Raw genomic sequence first — 15442 nt, forward strand, 5'->3', positions numbered from 1 at the left:
GTGACACGATTTCTTCATGTGGCAGCAAGGGCAGGAATTTTAGACACTCTGGAAGCCACACAGCCACCGTCAGGCAGTGTTTGGCTGTGGAACAGTCCCGTTCCCACCGCCCGCTCCCAGATTCTCCGCACGTGTGAAAGGGACAAGGCAGGAGCAGCACGGCCAGGGAGCATCTCCCTCCCCACCAGGACATTCCTGCAGGCTCTGGAACATCTGCTCAGGCCCGTGTGCACTGGCCCTGCAACATCTGTCCAGGTGTGCTCGCACCCAGCTGTGGCCCCACCAACTGCTGAACGATGCGCTGCTTTTTTGGGAGCTGCACTTTGAGCAGCAAGAATCCAGACAAACTATTTCTAGGAATGGGGCAGTGCAGACCTTTGTGCTTTGTCACTCCTCACAGTTTTCCTCCCTGTGAGGGAAGCTCCGAGGGGAAGGAATGCCAGATTTCTCTCTCAGGAATTTTTTGAGGGTTTTTATTTTCTTTTTGTCTGTAAAATGCCGTTTAATCCAGCACCCCCCTTCCCCCCTAGACTTTTTGGGGGATGACTCCCGGTGGGCAGCAGAGTGTTTATAGAGAGGCAAATTCATCCAAACATTTTTGGTGGGCAGCAAAGTGTTTACAGAGAGGCAAATGCATCCAAACAATTTTGGTGGGCAGCAGAGTGTTTACAGAGAGGCAAATACATCCAAATATTTTTGGACAGGGCTTCTGAAAGTGCAGTGTGTGGGGATTGTTGCTGCTTTATGACAAGGAGTGCAGGAAGAGTGCTGTGGGCCTGAGCCCAGCCGTCACTAAGGAGCTGAGCCCAAAGGGAAGAGTGACTACAGCAGAGCAACAGCTTCCCAGACCAGCACGTTGGTGTTTTGATGCAGGAAATGCCAGTCTCCGGAGGGTCTTTGGGTGCAGGGTACCACCTGCGGCATCCCCCCTGGGCAGGGTTAACACCAGCACACTCTGCCAGACCCAGCCAGGCAGGCAGGAGCAGACAGCCACCCGCAGGGACAAGGGGAGACTGCTCCAGCCCTGAGCCGCTGCAGGAGATGATGTCAGCGAGATGTGCCTGTTTCCAATCTCCAGCTGCTGGTAGGAGGCCCCATTACCAACTGTCTGAGCATTTCAGGCTGTTGGAAAATGTACAAAGAGGGCCAACACTGTGAATCTGGACAGATCAGCATGCAAGCAGGCTTTTAAAATAATAGACTGAAAACCCGATGATTGCATAAATACCTGTGTTAAACTCATCAATTAAGAGTCTGTCAGGGCAGCCAAAGGTTTGTAAATAGCTACAAATGCACTGCCATAAAATGCCCCAGGAACTAAGGGTTGTACCAGGAAACAGACCCTCCTGGAGACACCAGTGGGACTGGGCAGCAGCAAGGCTAAAAGCACAAACCTTTGCTGCATGTGCAAAGGCAAAAACTGATCATCAGAGGAGCCATATGCTAAGAGACAGTCCATGCAGGATCCCACCACTGTGTCCAATGTGGTAGAGGCTGTCACTTCTAGAAGACTTTTTGTCACACAGTACTGAAGCCTGGGGAGCCCTACTAACACTTCTGGTGTTGAGCAAAACACAGAGTTTTCTCACCAGCAGCAGGCTTGCCTGGTAGATCTATTCTGTAGCTACAAAAATTGTAACTCAGGCTTCCTCAAATTAGTAGACACTAAATTACTGGTTTTGATTCAGCTGCAATTCACTGTAATACTAAGACAGGGGTTTTAAGGAAATTGAGGAGAATTAATTTGTTACTGCCCTGAGAAAAACATGGACATAATACAAAGAAAAATACGGTTCTAGTATGGCTCTATACGACAAAGTATGGTTCTATCTCTGTTACTTATGATCAAAAGGATTACGCAGAATCCAAACAGAGGAGGGGGCAGGGATGAAGAAAAGCATTTGAAACTTCCCTTCTGTGGAATGCTCTGCTGAGAATTGGCAACGACCCACAAGCACCCTCAGTGACCCACATCTGCAGAACCAAGTGGTACAAGAGATGAAGGTTGCAAGGTACTCAAACTCTTGTCCTGTGGCTTGACATTAAATTCAGAACACTTCTAGTACTCTCTGTGACAGACCACACCCAGCTAATAGATGATTTAAATCACTGAAATGTCCTAAAAGTCTTGCACCCATTCCTATTTGTTTGAAAATATTCACTGTGTTATGGTTGTGCCTACAGAACATGTGCTGGAGTATATCACATCTGCCTATGCTACTCTGAAATCTCCGCACCTAACTCCCCCAGAGCTCTTCCACAGTTCCTCAACAGGCACAGCTGCTCTGCAGCCTGGGTCCTGAGATGTCCCACAGCAGCAGACCAAGGCCCTGACCCCACAGACTGCCAAAGCCTCAGCAGGCTCCCTCTGCTCCAGGATCTGCTCTGCACTGGGAGGTCTGACCACACCACCTGAGCCAGCAATTCTTCCCTGAAGCACTTGGGTCTTTGCCATGTCTGAGGGCAGATGGTTTCAGCCTTATGTGTCTGCCTTTTGCTCAGATAACAGCTGGCACTGGAGTGAAGAAAGCCTCAGGATGCTTTGGGAGTGGCTGACCCAAGCAAGAATCTCCCTGGGGAAGGTCAGACAGCCACATGAACACCTCTGTTCCAGTGCCATGAGCCAGCTCTCCTCTCATGTCCCACATGGTACTCCAGCCTCTTGGCTTACCCTCCTCCCTCCTGCACACTTTAGGCTGGGACCCCACTCTGCTAAAGCCCCCCAGAGAGCAGACTTATGGTCTAAACACAACATACATACAGCAGCAGTAATTCCTGTAGCTCTGAAGCACTCAGCACTGAAATCACAAGCCATTTACCTCCATCCCCCAGCCAGCCACTCAGGAAAACTCACAGCAGATGAAGCAGGCTTTAACAGCTCTGTATAGTGAAGTGGCATCTGCCAAGGGAATTCTTGCCAGCTTCTCCTGGGGCCCTGTGTGCAGTTTGCTGTAGCACAGAGCAGTGTGGTCTTCCCTGGGCTTTTTCTGTCTTATGCTGACAAACAGCACATCACCCTGTAACTGACCCGAGGAGAAGTGCAAAGACAACCAGCAGGCCCTTCTGCCATCACTGAGCCTTCTGCTCAGCCAGCATGGGGGAAGATTAGCTCCCTACCTGTGCCTCTGCCCACGAGGCTCCAGCAGGACATCTGGTGTGCAACATGCCCAGGAACCCAGGCTCATCTCAGATGGTAATGACCTCTGAGTTCAGGTGTTGGTTATGTGCCACTGTGTGCTGCTGCAGACATGGCACACTGCCATAATTTCTTGTCTGATTATTGCTGAAATCTGTGTTTCCACCCTCCACCATCTTCTCATGTCCACCTGGGCTGGCAAAAGAAGGGGCCTGTGACAGCCAGATGAGAAATAACCAGGGCAATGCCTGCTTACAGGAACTTGCGCTTAGTTTACTCAGCAAGAGAGGTGGACAAAAAGAAAAAAGAGAAGAAAAGGAAAAGTTGATCTTAATGCAGATTTAGGATGCTGTCTCCTCCCAAATTCCATCCAAAGCTTGCTGCCACCATTTGTCACCATTCCCTACTGTGGCAGGGCACAGGGTGGGTGAGAAGAGCCAGTGTGCTCAAGCTCTCTGACCAAATTCTCTCTGTTGTGTGCCAACTGCTGTGAGTGAGTTTGACAAGAGCAGTTCATTCCCAGTACTCATACATTTAGTGGGGAGAGGGAATGGAATTTGCTATAAAAATGCTGCCTGTTCTGTCATGACTGGCCATGCAGGAGGGCCAGAAACAGGTGTGGGGGTTTCAGGTCAGCAGCTTAGGCAGATGTACCCCACAGGCTGAGCTTCTCCGTGTCAGTTTGTCTATCTTCAAAGGAAACCCAGTGCTGGGTAGCTTACAGAAATTTGCTACAAGAGGCTAACGAGCCATGGGATGTGATCACAAGAGATGCGATTCCCTCAGGCAAGAAGATACTGAAAGCAAATCAGTTACTGAAAAAACAGTTTCTCAAATAAAACTGAGAAGAGATGATCAAAGGCAATGGAGCTGACTGTGTAATTAAGTTTAAAAAGCAGACATATCCCTATATCCATATGCATATATACTTATATATAATCCCACTGTAGTTCTGTGTGAAGTGCTGTGAAGTGCTGAGTGACAGAGAATGATAACTCTGGACAATTGTGGGACATCAACGATCTGTGCTACAGCTCTAAGGTATTTTAAACTTAGCTGGAATAAATCCAGTGGCAAATGGGAAACCTGTGCTACCTCTGCAGGATGTCCACGTGAGAAATAGCTCTGAACTTATCAATGAGACAGAAGGCATCCTCTCCAAAACTCACTGCATAGGGTTTGGACTGGATTTATTCCACACAATAAATCAAGATAGTTAATAACAAAGTTGCAATTTCAGGGAAGAAAACACAGTTTTTGTGGCATCTATCTAAATAGGATCTAAAGAAAGTACATCTGTACTATGTTAGAACTGTGTAGTGTGATTTCCCTCAAACCAAAAAGTAAATGAAGACAAAAATGAAAAAAAAATTGGAAATAGTTTATTTGCTGCATAAGGAAACTTCTTGTAAATTACATATAAAGAAACTTGTTATGCTGTAGTATATAATTTCCAATATTCCACAAAGATAATTGTAATAAATATACAAACCAAACCAAAGTAGAAGACTAAATCCATCAGGCAACCTACAAAATGGTTCATCAAGTTTTATACTTGCAGCATTAGCATGCTTAAAATCTTGTTCTTTTTGAAGTGATGCAGCAAAATTCTTTTCACATTTCTTTGGAGCATTTTCAAAGCTGTCTAAATAGAAAATACTGTTCAAAATTAGACGGCACTAGTTAAACCACTCAAGAAAAGTAACACCAAGGTCTAACTGATGCAAAGGTGTTGTTTTTCTTTTTGCTTTTAAAATCCATTTAGTTTTGCCAGAGTTAGGAATTATCTGATATAAGTGCACCTATGAGTCCAGTCAGCCTGAGGCACTGCTGACTCTTGTCATATTATGACTCTATATAAACTTCATAGATTATATAGCTCTGAAAGATTTCTCTATTAATAGAGACATATCCCCATAGAATAAAAAAAACACAATACCATATTGAAGCCGCAAGCTTGTTAAAATGGTGTGTGCAGTGTGTGCTTAAAACGTTTTTCCATAGTTTCATTTTATCCCACATCAGGCATTTTTATTTGACTTTAAATGTAGAAGTGCTGATAAAGGCTTCACTGATGCCCCTAGCCTCCAGAAACAACATGTAGAACTTTTTGATACCTCCTGCTGTTCTCCACCTATAATTTCTAAATTTTTTGGAACAGTAGGCTGAATTTTACACTTCACTGCTCTGGACCACACTTACAGACAGGTCTATTATTCCATACAAATCTCGTACAAACTGAAAACACTTCACTATGCTTCACTATTACTGAATACTTGGGGGTATAAAAAGAAACTCTCTAAGACACAATTACCTAAAAATATTTGTTAATAAGCTTAATGCAAATATTATGTAGAAAAATGGTTTAGTTACAAAAAAATTCATTAGAGGGCCAGTAAAAATATACTGAAGAGAAGATCTTTACAAAAGTGAGGTTAGGAAGTATGAGGCATTGACATTCACTGTAAACATCCTGTGTTCACTAGAATCCCTTGTCTAAAGTATATGTCCTGGTTTTGTTCCTGAGCTTCATGGCCAACGCTTGCATAGACAGCTAAACCTATCATAAAGGGCTGGTTATATAGACAGTTCTGTTTGTACATAACTTCAATAAACTAATGCTTTTACCTCTTGAAATAGTTTCATTCCACTACCAGGTAGTTAAGGAAACTATGAAGTATGGTATGGTTTTTGTGTACTCAGTGCGTTGGGTGAACTGGGGCAGCTACTTTTTAGTGTGTTAATCTTGAACAATATTACACTAGGAAATGTAGCTGTTTGACCTCCTGGTTTAGCATAAATATCTACTCCTGCTCGCAGCTGCAAGTCCCACTTCTGCTCTGCCAAAGACTGCATGTGGCAAAATGTCAGAGTGCTACAGCATCAAACATACCAGCAATGAGATGCAGCTTAGAATCAGCACAGAATATTTTCAGATAATTTCACCTTTACCCAGGCAACACCAGTGCTTTCCTCCAGGTTAACCTTCTGCTCTTGGAGGAAGCTGGAAAAGTACTTACAGGGTAAACACGACATGGAGTGGCCTATGGGAAAAGACTGAAGAACATACTTGCATCTTGGGTACAAAAAGCAGGCATTTGTTTAGCACATGGAAATGCACATGGAAGTGGTACAGACAGACAAATATATCCCCCTCACAAACAGCACAATAACACGAAAGCAGCAAATTGCCAATTTTAAATCTTATGTTAAGGCAGATCTAGATAAACAACCATAACAGGATTAATAAAAATAGGGAGTTTTCCTTGGCTTTTTTGTTTACTTTTTTTGTGATTGGCTTTTACACATTGATAGAATTTGTTTAAGCACTTTCTGGACATCTTCATCCATTTGACCCTAGACAAGGGGAGAGAGAAAAAAAGATTATTGAATTCATGCAGCTCCACTCTTTAAGAATATTGGGGGGGATTTCTTAAATCTAAAGAATGCAAAAGAATGCTAAAGAATGCTAAAGCATGCAAAGTTCTCACTAGATCTGCAGAAGAAACATTTTCAGGTAAAATACTAACACTGTGTGACTGACAACATGCAACCATACCTGCACAGCATAGAGAAGATGCATTCTGTAAACTGAGACAATTTCCTGGTGTTGTTTTTTTGTTTCCTAGAAAACAGTTAAGCAGAGAAGCACAGAGCATTCAGAACAACTGAACTGAGAACTCCTCAACTAGCTTATGAAGTCTAACCCTGTAAGACCCCAAGTTAATGAAAGCCAACCTCCTTTTCAGTGATCACAGATTGCCACAACCCAGAAGCCACCTTTCCAAACAAACATGAAGCTGTTAGGAAAGCTAACCTACCAGAAGGAAAGAGTGCTTCTCTCCTCTTTTAAATCCTACCTGCTTTTCTTATGTGTGGCACACCTTTGCACTTTGCACTAATTTGCTGGTCCTTAATTAGTGGGAGACTAAGGGCTCTTTCAGACAGGGAAGACTGGAATAAGAAAGTCTGGGCCTTCACATCGACAGGATGCTCTCAATACTTTTTCTCTCGGCTGCAAGGGAATTTTTTTTGCATACTGAAACCTCTTTCTTTCTGCTGGGAAAGGTATGAAGCAGACAACACTTAGCATGTCTGGGAATTCTTCTTTCAGAGTCACTCCAGAGCCCTCAACAAAGGCCTCCGGTGGACAATACTTTCTTTTCATCCTCATCAGTGAATGAAAGTGCTCCTTAGGGCAGGCAAGCTCTAGGAAATACCAATTATGACTCAACCCAGCTTAGAAGACTGGACCTTTCATGCACAAACAACACAATTTAAAAAAATTGTAAGGCATTCAGAATTTCAGAGTATAAGCTGTGCTCTTCATAAACAGATGCATTTGCTTGAGTTGGAACATCATGCTTTCTTCCAAAAAGCGTAAAATCCCAAAACAACTTCTGCTGGTGAATGTTCTTGAAAACCCCCTGCACACACTGATCACACTTTTCCACAAATTAAGGCTTGAACAGCAAGTTTGGTCATTACATTCTATAGCAAGTACATGAAATCTGTTTCTCTATTGGTCTGAGAAAAATATGTGGAAAACCAGCTTGCTTTAGTTAGGCTCTTTTTAAAGTGCTATCCATGGCTTGCAGATTCCTAGGTATTTCAGAGAAACAGAGAAATTACAGAATTTCTGGATGAAAATTCCTTTCCATGTACTCACTGACTGCACTCTATTTTAAATAAAGCAGAGTGAAGAATAGCCCGTGTTGCTTTGGAGAATTGGGATTAATGTTAGGTTTACAAATTATCACACTTACAGTCAGTTGGTTTTGCAACTGCTTCACTTGTTGCTGTAACACCTCCAGCTGTTGGCTTTGTCTTTTGGGGGCACTGGTTGAGTAGGAGAGCTGAGAAAGGCTGTTCAGTGCTTCTTTTAATTTGCTAATTTCCTTGGACATTTCATTGATCTAGGGAGGCAAAAACCAGGTATTCACTGAAAAATGCTATGCATATTGCATTCCCATCTTTGTGTCTCATCTTTGAGTTAGTTGTGACTCAAATTTAAGAAGTGGGGGAAACCAAGTTGTAAATGAACTCAATGGGCAAACAGAGATGTCATGCAAGCAAAGAGTTACAATGCTTCTCTATTCACCATCCTAGCTGTCTTCAAACTGCACTCCTTGTTCTGAACATCAGCAATATTTAACAAGGGCTGCATTTACAACCCTTACAAATTCTGCTGCTGAACAAAACACAGGGCAGCTATTCACAGCTACCAAAATGCATGGCTCTTTATAAAGAAATTTGTAGTGACAGATATGGTAGCTGCAGAGGAAAATTAGTCAAATCATGCTGTGGTTGAGATGATGTAGTAATATCACAACAGTCAATTTTTGCTCCTGCCTGGTATTTTTGTTTTCTTTCTTATTTTCCATCTCCTCTGGAATCTCTTCCTGCTGGAAATGTCACTCCTTTGACTTCAGCTGCCTGAATAGAGTGAACCCAGCCGAAGCCAAACTTAAAGGAGTTAAACTGAAAGATCATGTGTATCTCCAGAGGGGAGGGAAACCAACTGCAAAGCCAAACATGCTGAAAACTTCTCTGACTTCAACATCTGGATTTTCAGAGGGGCAAATGCACTCAGAAGTTACTTGAACAAACATTGTCTATTAGGTCACTCTTGCACCAGCCAACATGCTTTGCACTCTGAACTCACACTCCCCCTCCACGGTAGCACGTCACTGACCTTTTTATCTTTGTCTTCTTCTAGTTTTGATGAGTTTTTCATTTCAATAAGAGCTTCTTGCACTTGATGGTACTTGTGCTGAAGATCAGTCACCTCCCGTTCCTTTGCTTCAAGCAGAGTATGCATACCTTCTTTTGCTTCTTTCAAGTGCAAGATTTCATTTTTCAGTCTCATGGCATCTAAGGATATATTTTCCTTCTCTCGGATTACATCCTTCAGTTTGGATGACAGAGCACTGACTTCACCCTCTAGTGAAGACTGGAGCTTTTCATACGTGGCCTTGGGTACCATTGCTTCACTAATTGCAGCTTTTTCTTCCAGTAATGCCTTTTCCAAGTTTCTTAATTCACTTTCCTTGTTGCTAAGCAGTCGTTTGAGTTCATTTATTTCTTCCTCCATCTCCTTTATAGTATTTCTGAGTGCATTTATCACCTGGCGGTGTTCAGTAATTGGCAAAGAGTTTTGTTTCTGAGTGTCTAACAGTTGCTTGAGTTCTTCTGCTTCATCTAATACTTTTGTGTACTGGGATTTCATTTTTGATAACTCATTTTCTGCTTTATATTTCAAAGAATTTGTTACCTCCATCAGTTTCTCATGTTCATCTCTAGGAATGTAGTCTGAAGCTATATCATCTAGAGTTTTTTTCTTCCTATAGTCTTCAAGCTCTGCTTGTGCTTCTTTGTATAACTGAGACAATTCACTAAGTTGTCTGTTGAGCTCATCTATCGTTCTGTTCATCACATCTTTCCTTTCTCCAGCTTCAGCACTAGATTCCAACTGCATCTGATTTGCCAGCTTGTCCTGTAGCCTTTTAATTTCCTCTTGCCCTTCCTTGTACCTCTCAATCAGCAATGCCTTCTCTTGATTAATGTTATCAATAACTGAACAATATGAATTCTTCATTTCCTCACACTCTTCCACAGACAATTTGCCTGCCACATTCTGCTCTCTATCTTCAAACTTTTTCTGTAGCTCTCTCACTTTTTCTTTTTGTCTTTCACTTTCCTCCAACGCTTTCTTCAATTCTTGCTTGAGTGCTTCAACTTCTCCATATGTAACCTTCAACACACTCAGGTCAGAACTGGTTTCTTCACTTTCAGAGGAAACAAGACCTGGCTTCTTTTGCCTTTGTGCATTCAAAACCTCTTTCACAGCTTCCTCATACCTGTTTTGAGTGTCTTGGAACTTCAGATTAAGATCAGAACCATTTTCTGAAATGTCTGGGCTATTTAAATAATCTGTTTCTGAGACTCTAGACTGGACCTGAGTTTCCACATGCTTTCTTTTGGCTTCAGAATTCTCTAATTTTCTCTGCACATCCCTTAAGTCTTCCTGGAGGTACTTAATTTTTACTTCTCTGGGGCTTGTCAACTTTTCCTGGATTTGAGTGGCATTTAATGTAGGCTTCAGCTCCTGTGCCAAGAACTCATTTGGTCTCTCTGCCGTTTGCTCGAACTCTGTTTGGGTTGAATAAGATTCTACAGTTGAATCCCCTTCTTTAGGTGCTCTTTCCTGTCCAAAAAAACAAACCACCAACAATTGCACAATAAAAAAAAGTACGTGACTATGTTTTTTAGGATAGAGTAAGCAAGGAAGTATTGCCACATCCTACAGAGACAGATGGTTAAAGAACCATGAAAGAAAGTTTTAGAAAAATTCAAAATCCAGCTGCTCCCATTTAGTCATCTACAGTGAGAGAAGGCAGTAAGTGCCAAGCTCCTCTGAAAGTCTGGGCTGAGCTCCATAAGCTAATAATCAAAGCTATGGAAATTAAAATTCTGCTAGCACAACTCTTAACAACATCTTTTAGAATGTGGTAATCATAATAAACAAAGTTATTCAGTAATTTATGGGAAAAGTGAGAAGATCAAAACACTGATTTAATCCTTTGGGGCAGAGTGTTTCCATGATCTTACCAACAAGCTTGTTAAAAGATCTTCACAGTACATCTCTTTAAAACAGTAAGCAGCCCTTTGTTCTACCTAGCAGATTAAGAGAGCACCAGAACAGCACAAAAATATGCCACCTGTAATTTGTCCTGCAGCTCCTTATTGTGCAATGTCAAAGAGGCAATTTTTGCTTGCATCAACAAAAGTAGATCTTGTTGGTCAGCTTCAGAACTCACATCCAATAAACTATCAGCACCTTTAGAGAAAAATAAAAGATTCAAAAGCTTTTAAAATGCTGAAATGCTAGCTAGTTAGTTATTCTAACATTTCAAATTAAACAGTTCATTCCCATGACCATTAAATGCAGTGAGCAAGCAAACTGCTCCTATAAACTCCCCACAAATGTGCTAAGCTCATGCAATAGAAGGAGGATGTCTTGGTGGGGAGCTACTTGTGAAATTACAAAACATCACTCTTAATACTTAGTGTGTTTCATGTTCTAAGTGGAAAGGTACAGAGGATTTCAACATTTCATGCCACCTAAAACACTGAATGAAATAAGGATTAATTGTATACCTGTTGTGCTGTCACTCAGTCTGTCTTTATTATCTTTATGCAAGGAGCTGAATTCTTCCAGCTAAGACATCAAAAGAAAACATTTTCACAGGAGGCAGATATGAAGCTGGACATTTCACCAAAAAGAGCTACAGACAGTATAGATTCTGCTGGATAAAGCCTGTCCAAGTGGATGTCTTCTGTCCCCAAGGTCTTGTATAATTGTAGCATGTGTCCAATATTTCAAAGTCTGCTAAAGCCATTTGAGTTCCATTGCCCAATTCCCATTAAATACTAATGAAATACAGGCAACTATCTTGCAAACAGTTTGGAAGATTGCAGACTCTGTGATAAGTAATAGCAATATACTGACATGTATTTTAAAAAAATCTTCAGCAACTTTAGGTAAAGATCAGATAGAACACACTCAACTCTTTCACTGAGGTCTTTTTGTAAAAGGGTCTCTTTATGCACTGCCCAATTTTATGCACTTTGCTGGTTATTAGGAAATTGAACTCTTGGAGCATTAATTCTTACTTTCATAACCATACTCCTAAACACTAACTAATCTAAGACTATTTATATGTACATATTTGTTACACATCAAAGTAATCTTAACACTTGTTTTATAAATTACATTGAAATAGATTTGGATTAATTTTTGTTCCTAAAGTTCAGCTAATTAAGTCACAGGAGACTCTGCAGTCATCAAAATAGAATATTAATCAAAACAGACCCTGTACTTTCCTTCCCTAAACTCATAAGAATGGAACACTTATACCTTGCACACTTGATCAGCAAAGAAAGCCTGCCCTTTTCCAGTCATGGGAGTTGAAGTTGATGAATGTGGAGAAGACAAATCATTGACCTGTAAAAAATTTTATATAAATACGTATGTATATGTACATGTACCTCTCTAACATGTGCCTATATAAAAATATATATATATGTATATATATGAATGTATACATATATATATATGTTTATATATATATACACATACACACACGCATGGAGGAGTACTTTCACCTGCACTAACATAAATCACAATTCTAGATTACCTTCAGAGAACAGACCTAATTATTTAGTGCCCTTCTGGGTCAGTATTACATTATGAGTGTAGCTGTTACACGGCAACATTCTAGTTTTAGATTAAACCTAACTATTAAATAGATTTATATAGTATCAAAATGCAGTTTAAATATTCAACCTTAGTTGCAAGAAGCAATTGTAAAGTAAAATTTGTACAGTTGTCTCTTAGACCATGCTGTATTTTAAGCAATTTTACTTAACCTAACCAACATGTACTTTCATGGTGTCATTCTAATGTCAGGAAAAACACTGATGGTAAGACAGGCATCTAAAATAACAGTGACAGAGAAAATCCAGCCCACATAATTCTAATAATGTTCAAAATGCTTTACATCCCCTAAAAGCATCTCAAAATTGGTCTTTTCTTTACCTGAATAGGACTGATAGGAGGAGGTGGGGCTTTGCGTTTTTTTGGAGTTCCACTTCTTTCTGAACTTAATTTAGAGCCTTGATCATGCTGAAAGTTTCACCAGCCAGAAAAGGTAGGTTTGTTAGTTTGGTTAGTAAAGTCCGAGCAAGTTGTTTTATTTAAAAAAAAATAAAAAATTTTTTAAAAATCCCACATTAATATCAACTTCAGCAGCTCATGCAGTGCCTTTTTCCCCCTATGTAAAGACCACATCTCCACTAACACAAAGATATTAAATATGCCTGACAATAAGAATCTCCCTCGTAATCCATGCTTCAGTGAAAACAAACAAGATTTAGTGAAAAAGCAGAAGCTGACAATAGGTTTAGCACCAGTGACCTTAAAACACTTCTGTTCACACGCAGCCCAGTCATGCCATTCTTCACAGCTACCACCTCTCCTCTCCACCAGCTTCTGCCTGAGCCCCTGAAAAACCCACCTCTGCACTCAGAGAAGGAATGAACCAATGCACCCTTGACTACTTCCCAGCCACCAGCAGGTCTGCAAGGTCTACTTGCACTCCAAGATATGACACTAAATAAAAAACGTGAGAAACTAATTTAATCGCCTAAATATGCTGGGATTCTCACAGGAAGCGGTCTCCAGCAACCAGGGATAACCTTCAATTTTATGTTTTAGAAACAGAGGACTTTTCTAGATGGTCTTTTCTGCAGTTTAAAGAGACGGGGTGTCCAAAAGCCAAGCTCCTGCACTACACGAGGAAAGCAGGAATCATCCCACACATGCACAGACACACTCGCCCTCCCTTCCTCCTCTCACCAGGGCTGCTGGCTGCTGAGAAGCCAAATCTAAAAGTAATGCTCCTGAAACACATTTCTTAGCTAAGCAACAAAACCCTTTTACATTACACAGTAGTCATGGCAACCCATCTCACAGCGACATTTACTAGTGCTTCCAGTTACTGTTTTTTCTTGTGTTACAAGTCTAGAGAGCCAGAGTATCTTCAACACCAAAAGGACAAATACCTGCTTCGCTTTTGTTGGAGACTTTGCATCTGTGGAGCAGAAATGAAGTGGAACAAAGAAAAGTTATCAAAGGAAGAGTTATTAGACATTCTTAACCCACTTCTCCACTCTACTTCCCGTATCGTGGATAAATGGTTTGGTTTTTGAATTCCTGCCTGAAACCTGAGAAATATAATTTGCAAATTCCATTTCAATCACATCCTTTCTCTGCTACTGTCTGGTTTCACACTGAGATAAAATCTAAAGAATCATGACAATTCTTATTCTATTATAGTCTCGCATCATTCTCATGCATTAAGCTTCCTACTTTAGAAATTCATAATAGTTTGACCACAAAACCCTCTGCCTGCTTTATTTCCTTCTCCAGCCTATGTACTGAGGGGCTCTATGCATAAAAGAGAATCTATCCCAAAATTGTAAGCAAAACTTCACGATGTTGCTACATCAACTTATCTCTTTTTTTCTCCAAAACACCTCTTTCTGGCCAGCTCAGGGCTTTATCCCATGCTAAACATTACCATCTATGGCAAGGAGCATTAGGGAAGTCTCAGCCAGATGATCTTGAAAATGGCTTTTGCAACCTTTCAGGCTACACTTTGAAATAAATTTGTTTAGTGCTAAACATACACGTAGCCTGTTCAAGAAGTGACAAACTGCAGGTCAGCCTCTCTCACATACCCACATCCTGTGATAACTTCGACGACAGGAGGTTCTGGATCCCTGTATTCTCGGAGAGCTTGGCATAATGCAGGGCATTCTGTCCAAAGACATCTACTAAACTGACATCAGCACCTCTCCTAAGGAAAGCTTCCACCATGTTAAGGTTACTAGCTTCACAAGCCATCATCACAGCAGTTCTGAATGGGAGAAAAAAAAACAAAACACAGAGAGCAAGTGTCAAGAGCATATTCTTTAAGCAGCTCATTTATTCAGGAAAAAAAGTGTGACTGTTGTTGTGCAGTGAAGTCCAAGATTCTATCAACATGTGAATTGGTACATAAATGTAGCTGCTGCTTCTCCTTACAAACACCTGTCAGCCCCTCCTCCCATTCTTCATATGGTCCAGCTGCAAATACAGGTCTGCAAACATTTCTAAAAATGGTTTCCTGAGGCTGAGAGGAGAGTCACAGACAGTAATGGCTGCAGGATAAAGTCAGAGTAACAAATCTCACTGCTGTGTTCCAAATTACAGCAGTGCTACATTATGAAAGCCTTTATTCCATTGCTGCTTTCCTTCATATATTGTGTTTGGGACAAAGCAAACAAACAGATTTCAATCAAAAAGACAAACAAATCTAAAAGATCTTGAGCAAATCCAAGTGATGAGTTTGACCTCAAACCCTGTATCATTGTGAGCTTAAAAAAAAGAAAAAAGTTTATGAGAGCACTAACAACTCCCTTTCCAGCACAGGGCAGCGGCACAGAGACAGCTCCTAGAGCAAGAATATTATACAGGAGTCTTTTCCTAATAGGTTTTATCTGCTTTTCTCAATTATTTGAAGGGGTCACAAGAGACATACAGAATAATTATAGAAAAACACACAGAAAACCTCACCTTTCACGCATGCTCTAATACTGCCTTCCTGCTTGGGCATAAGTCTCCTTTCTCAGCATGAAAACATGTCAGATGTGTTGGCCAAGTTTACTGCCAAACACATTCCTCAATGCAGATATGAAGTT

The 15442-nt window shown here is 41.1% G+C and overlaps 1 protein-coding gene across 2 annotated transcripts in view; it reads right to left on the minus strand.

Moving 5' to 3' along the window:
• Positions 1–4498: 4498 nt before the first annotated feature.
• RAI14 (retinoic acid induced 14) overlaps positions 4499–15442 on the minus strand; it is an 87762-nt gene continuing 76818 nt past the window's right edge. For both annotated transcript variants that reach the window (XM_085041742.1, XM_085041741.1), the window contains 10 exons: positions 14441–14619; positions 13763–13791; positions 12738–12824; positions 12057–12143; positions 11297–11357; positions 10858–10976; positions 8832–10343; positions 7903–8052; positions 6696–6761; positions 4499–6493 (listed from right to left, as the gene is read on the minus strand). In XM_085041742.1, coding sequence (XP_084897868.1) covers positions 6416–6493; positions 6696–6761; positions 7903–8052; positions 8832–10343; positions 10858–10976; positions 11297–11357; positions 12057–12143; positions 12738–12824; positions 13763–13791; positions 14441–14619 — 2368 coding nt within the window. In that variant the 3' untranslated portion in view covers positions 4499–6415. The remainder of the gene's footprint in view (positions 6494–6695; positions 6762–7902; positions 8053–8831; positions 10344–10857; positions 10977–11296; positions 11358–12056; positions 12144–12737; positions 12825–13762; positions 13792–14440; positions 14620–15442) is intronic.

Source organism: Lichenostomus cassidix, chromosome Z (assembly GCF_008360975.1).
Source record: "Lichenostomus cassidix isolate B80296 chromosome Z, HeHo_3.0, whole genome shotgun sequence".
Lineage (NCBI taxonomy): Eukaryota > Metazoa > Chordata > Aves > Passeriformes > Meliphagidae > Lichenostomus > Lichenostomus cassidix.